The 6,431-nt window shown below is 41.2% G+C and overlaps 1 protein-coding gene across 1 annotated transcript in view; it reads left to right on the forward strand.

Moving 5' to 3' along the window:
* The window catches only part of COL22A1 (collagen, type XXII, alpha 1), a 194,292-nt gene that overhangs the window by 184,411 nt on the left and 3,450 nt on the right, over window positions 1-6,431 (forward strand). The window contains exons 56-60 of the mRNA XM_010014574.1: window positions 1,111-1,182; window positions 3,171-3,206; window positions 3,467-3,511; window positions 3,810-3,989; window positions 6,073-6,139. Coding sequence (XP_010012876.1) covers window positions 1,111-1,182; window positions 3,171-3,206; window positions 3,467-3,511; window positions 3,810-3,989; window positions 6,073-6,139 — 400 coding nt within the window. The remainder of the gene's footprint in view (window positions 1-1,110; window positions 1,183-3,170; window positions 3,207-3,466; window positions 3,512-3,809; window positions 3,990-6,072; window positions 6,140-6,431) is intronic.

Below are 6,431 nucleotides of genomic sequence, written 5' to 3' on the forward strand. Positions count from 1 at the left end.
AATGAGACAGTGTTGGTCAGCAGAACAGACAGTCATCTTCATCAGAATCCTCCTCTGTCATTAAAATGAATCCTCTCCCTTTCATAAAGCTCATTATGGGAAGTATTTCCTTGTGGTGTACATGAATCCATTTATTTCCAGTCTTGTCTGGAAACACACCAATTTCTTTCACAATGTGACAGGCCAGTATGTTATTTCGGAAAAAAAGCAGAAGCAGGAAAGATTATCATGGCAATCAGGGCTTCTTTTCCGCCTTCGCCATTGCTGACTTGTAATCAGAAGGTAAAACCTGCCAGGAACCTTCTCTTTTTGACAGTTCTATCCCAATTCACAATGCATTCATGCTTAACCCTGCATACAGCAATGTTGCCCAGCCCCTGAAATCTCCAGGGCTGATTGCAGTCCCAAAAGCCCTCTGCTTTGTGCCTGTCCATTGGTGCTCACTTTACACAAGACGGGCTTAAAACAGAGACGAGATTTACTCTAAGAAGAAAAAAGGACATGTACTGAATGAGAAGGTTGGGGCAGAGCTGTGAAAGAAAAGGTTAAAATAAGAGTAAAACAGAATTATCAGAAGTGTATGTGAAATGGTTCTGTGTCATGAACTGCCATTTAAACTGCCTTGATCTGTAAGAAAAAGGGGTACTTGGGTAGAATATCACAAGAGATGAGGCAGACATGTTTTAAATTGAACCTAGAAATAAAGACAAAAGAGCCACTCAGCAGCTGTCTGTTGCTTGTATTCCCAGGTTTGAGCAGCATGACCACCTCACTGTTTCCCTGTGGTTGCCCATCTCAGCATTTCCACTCTGTAACATCACCTTATAAACCATGCCAAGCCAGAACAGCCACTGAACACACCCCCTGTCACTTCCATAAGTGTCACTTCATTTTCATCTTTTCAACAGGGACCCCACATAGCTTATTAATAATGCAAGCATATGGTGTTTGCAATCTGCTTTTCTAAGCGACTTTGTTCTTCCTTTCCTTGTCAGTTTTGGGAATCCTGCTGCTACAGTGAAGTTTCCCAGTTCCAATATACCTGTAAATGCATGCTCTGGAAAAGAGATGTTGGAGAAACTTTAGTGTCTGTCTCATTTCTGTTCTAAGGGTCCTAAAGGAAATAAAGGAGAAAATGGCAGCCCAGGACTTCCTGGCTTCATAGGACCCCGAGGACCCCCTGTAAGTATGTCTGCGGATGGATTAGACCAATTAGACCTGCTTTTAAATGTTGCATTGATGAAGATGGGATGTGGTCATCTTTAATTAGGTAAACAAACGTAAGCAGAAGATCTGATGATCCTGAAGCCATACACTTTTGCTTCCGAAAGAAACTGGACTGCAAAAGTAGCATTTTTCATATTGTCAGACATCCATAATCTCATTTATTGAGCTGGTACCTGTCAGTCAGCCTTGATAATGTGTGTATTTATTGGACTGTTTCAATAGTTGTCTTAATATGGGTATGGGGTATTTAAGTTCTCAGAATACATCTCTATGTGAACCCTAGAGGAGACAAATAGGGAAATTTTAAGTGCTGGTAATAATACAGGTATTTCTGATATTTGCTGTTCCAAGGAAATTCCTTTGTTACCAGCAGTGGAGGTATATTGCAATTAAAGCAATCTCTTTAGTCCTTCCAAGACAAGTAAAATACGTTTCACTGCACTAGAAGGACGGAAAGGGTGAATGTTAGGTAAATAGTTTTGTTTCTAGCTCTGTTGTGACTTACAGTGAGATTTAAAAGATTTTCATGTGAATCTGGCAGAGCTGAATCTTCCACAAGATGATTCTCTTTGTTTATTTTTTATGATTGTAAAGGGAGTTTTGTGATGAAAAGAAGAGAAAGAAATATTTCTCTGGAAAATTAATTTAAAACAGAAAACGTGGTGGCCCTTTAAAACTGAGGTGGCCCAAAGGAATACTCAAGTGAGTGTAGTGCTGCCTGATTTGGAGCTGACGTGATCACACATCTGTGATTGCTTACATTACTCATGCATACATCTATAGATGCAAGTATTGTCGAAGACCTTATATGTGTTACCAGATTATGGGAAAAACATCCCCTGAATGCACATTGCAGGTATGATCATGCATGTAGGTTGCAGCAACGTTCCAATATCTAAAGATTCCTGTAGAGAGACTCTTCATCAGGGACTGTAGCAATAGGACAAGGGGTGATGGGTTCAAACTGAAACAGGGGAGATTTAGATTAGATCTAAGGAAGAAGCTCTTCCCTGTGAGGGTGCTGAGGTGCTGGCACAGGGTGCCCAGAGAAGCTGTGGCTGCCCCATCCCTGGCAGTGTTCAAGGCCAGGTTGGACACAGGGTCTTGGAGCAACCTACTCTAGTGGAAGGTGTTCCTGCCCGTGGCAGGGGTTGGAACTGGATGAGCTTTAAGTTCCCTTCCAACACAAACCATTCTATAAGTCTTTCTATTCAAGATATGGGAAAGTGGGCAGAATTTTGGCAGTAACTAATTTGATGTTTGTTTTGCTATATCAGTGCACTTCAGGAAAGCAGTGACACTGATTTCATTGAAAGGATAAAATTCAAATTGTTTTGGCTACTTTGCACATTATAAACACAGAGTAGAGAAAAAAAATCCTAATAAGGTGCTTGTTCAAACTGAGGTTTTTTAATATAGTTCTGAAATGCAGGCAAGATTTGAGGCTCAAACTTGCTTTACCACGGGCTCAGTATGCATTACCTCAGCTAGTGTCATACAAGATGGTACCTCTACTTACAAAATTGATTTCCTTTACATCTCTAGCCTGTTATGGATGTAACATTGACACTGCTTAAGCTAAACCAGCTCAAGTGTGTGAAGCTTTGTGAAACGCCTGTAAGAAAAAGGAACAAAATGTATTAAAAGAAGGAGCACACCTTCAGTGAAACATCCATCCTGCCCTCAGCTGGTTTGTTAGAAATAGATTCCTCTTATTTACATTTACAGGGTGTGCAGCTTTACTAAAAATTCTTTCTAAATAGCAGGATGTTTCTTTCCAGGAATGACCTTTAGCAGTGGGTTAAGGATAAATCATCCAAACATGCTGCTGTGTAGCAGAAAGCTTGCAGTCTAAACAGAAAACAGGACTGGTTATTAGGTAGGGTCTTTTTTATTCCAACTCCTTGCAGTGTGGTGCTAAATTCACTCTCTCTATCTTTCAGGGAGAACCAGGAGAGAAGGGTCCTCCTGGAAAAGAGGTAAGTTAAATTCCCAGTTGTTTCAAAGTAAGGCTGGTGTCTTGGGTCTAAAATGTCAAGAATGTGACCTGCGTTACAACAAATTGATTTTTTTCTTGAATAGTTGATATTTGAGAGCAAATGGGGAGCTCTCGGGAATCTATGGGACTGACAAGGGAATAAGTTTTCCCCAGGTCACAAGAATCACTGCAAAGGCATGTGTTTTATCATTCACTGTTATTATGGATAGCTCTTTAAATCTCACCCTCATTTTGTTGCAGGGTGCTCCAGGGAAAACAGGTGAAACTGGCTCCAGAGGAGAGAGGGTAGGTTGGGGAATATGATTAGTTATTTCATTGGGTTGAAATAAAAAGAGCTATTTTGAGTTAGGGGAAGGGGTCATTCAAGAGAGAAGTGTGTCCTGTAGAGATCTGCCATGCTTCCCACCCTCCCAGCCCCCTCTTTAATCATTCTATGTCAGTAATAATCTGTGGATCATTTGTAATGCACCAGATGTTGTATTCAGTAACTTTGCCAGCTCAGCTGTTTGTGTTTCGCTGTGCTTGGAAATCAGAAGTTTGCCTCTTACTTTGTGGTGGTGATGCTGTTTGGTTTTCACTTTAGGGAGAGCCAGGCATCAAAGGCGAGAAAGGCCCTCAAGGGGAAAAGGGCCCTCCAGGTGATCCTGGGATACCTGGTCATAAAGGCCATCCAGGACTGATGGGTCCCCATGGACCCCCAGGAGACACTGGGCAAGTTGGACCTCCTGGTCCTCCGGGACAGCCAGGATTTCCAGGACCAAGGGTAAGATTGACAGAGAAGAGCTTTGTATCACATATACAGCGTGTGATCCGAAAAGTACATAAGATTACAGTAAGGCTGATAGGAACCAGAGCAAGTGCGTGTTACAATGGGGAGGCACCGTTTTCATCTCTTGGTACTATAACATATCTCAGGGAAGCAGTGCGTGCACTGAACTTCAGGAGAGCTGAGCAATATCGACCTATAGCCAGGGCAGCCATTCCTTGACATCTTATACCCCTAAAAGCCTAAATCATGGATCTGGGGTCTGAAAAAGCTTTTTTTATAATGTTTTTAAGCATTAAGCATTTCATACAGAGACCTTACACCTTCCCCTGCTGCTGGCTGTTATGAAAGACAGAAGGCTGAGCTCTGGAAAGGTCACTGCTCTATTCCTGGAAATCCTGGAGCCAGTTCATCAGAATTTTAAAAAATCCTATTTTTGTTTAATATTCTCTCTTTTTTTTTGTCTCTAACGGGAAACAATCTCACTACTGAGAATGCCTTAGGGTAATATATCTACAAGAATGAGAAATAATACCAACATTAGTGAAGCCGTGACACCCATCCTGAGGCTGAATTTGAGATTACCTCAGTGAAATCATCTCTGCTGTAAAAACTGGGTAAATTTTAGACAAAGCATTTCTTTGTGTATTTCAACAACACAGAGATCTGATGAAATCCAGTGACCATTGTGGACACTTAATACAACAAATAGAGTTAAAACTTGAAAAGATAATTTGTACGCCTCCAAAGCACATTCCACAATCATGTTTACTCGCTGAGATATTCACTAAGAGCCATTATAAATGGTTAGTGCTTAATGACAGAATTGTTTCTTTTGTCACTAACAAACACATCCTTTTTTCATGCAAAATTTGTATTGGGAAGAAAGCAGCAAATAGACCAACTCTATACTTATCAGCAATGTTACTCGTTAAAATTGAAATGTTTCTGTTTAATAAAATCTACGTTTCTTAGTGAAGAGTAACTTCTGAGTCAAAAAACCTCACTAGGTTTTTATAAGTATAAAGGACACAGTGTGTTAAAAGGATAGGTGTGAGGGAAAAACACTTTCATGCAAATAACTCATGCACAAACGCATGCAGCCTTTAGGATGAACAGATGTATTTTCAAAACTGGAAGAAATTCAAAGAACAATCTTAGCCAAAAAATGAAATGTATATTTCAAGTGAAGCACCTCACTTCATGACGTACAGTGGAAAGCATTTGATCTTGCTGGTTCAAAATGGTTTATTTTTTACATATAGCTACATTTTTTCTTTTGAGTTTATGTGAAGACAAGTCTCTGGTTACCTAAAACTACTTTTTTTTTTTATTAGAAAGCCACAACCTGGAAAATTCTGCTTCCATCTACCAAAAATGCTTTCATTGTGTTTTTTCAGTTGCATCACCCAGACTTGTTCACATAGCTTTGAGCTCTGACAGCTTTTACAGCAACATTAGATAAAAGAGCTGAGAGAGAGGCTGAAAAAGGCTGGGTAGGGGACCAAGGCCAGGCAGACACATCCCCTGTCTTCTTTCAACAGCCTGAAATCAGGCACAACCTTGTACTCATTTAGAAGAATGGGTATCATATGCATAAACTGGTTTCTGTTCCCTGAGATAAGAAATCCAGTGTGAGTGTTTATATAGCAAGTCTAGATACCCACCTTAGCTACCCTGGGGGCACACATGCTTCTCTCTGCAAGGAAATGTGCAGGGCTGAAGAAGGAGGTAGGCTTTCCACTGTGATCTAGTAGGGCAGAGCATGTCTCCTGATTTGATTTCTACTGCTTCTCCTATTAGTCTGTAGGAGGGAGATTTTCTCTAGGAAGGAGATGGGGACAATGCCCAACTATGCCTCTGACCAGACTCCCTGCTTATACCATTGAGCCCATGGCTTCCCAGCAGATTGGGAATTGTGGATGTTATGAATTCCTTTACATGCATCTTTCAGGCAGTCCCTATAATCCTGTGTATGCTGTGATGAAATGCAACCCACTAAACCCATTATGGAGGGCTTAATTTGCACATCCCTTGGCTGTGATTATGTCTTGCTATTGCTGTTATTATTACCCCCTAGGGGGAGCCCCCATCTCTAGAGACTTTGAGAAGGCTCATCCAACAGGAGTTAGACAAGCAGCTTGATGGTGAGTAATCAGCTCTGGGAATCCAGAAGATGTATCTGAGAGTGTGAAAGACACTTCCCATAGTTCTGGTGGCACCTGAAACTCTCTTGTTTATGGAGGGCAATGTCGCAACAAGCTCGACTGGAAGGAGGAATGTGTAAAATGGAATGTGCTTAGCAAGCTTTACCATTCCCCAAGGTTGATGTTCCAAGCAATAGCACAGAGGTTTCTCCCTTATTCAACCCAAGGCCGTTGCCTGTTCTAAACATCTCGTGACTTTTTGCTACCAAAACAGCTTTGCTGCAGACGCATT

The sequence above is a fragment of the Nestor notabilis genome, unplaced genomic scaffold (genome assembly GCF_000696875.1).
Source record: "Nestor notabilis isolate BGI_N333 unplaced genomic scaffold, ASM69687v1 scaffold780, whole genome shotgun sequence".
NCBI lineage: Eukaryota > Metazoa > Chordata > Aves > Psittaciformes > Psittacidae > Nestor > Nestor notabilis.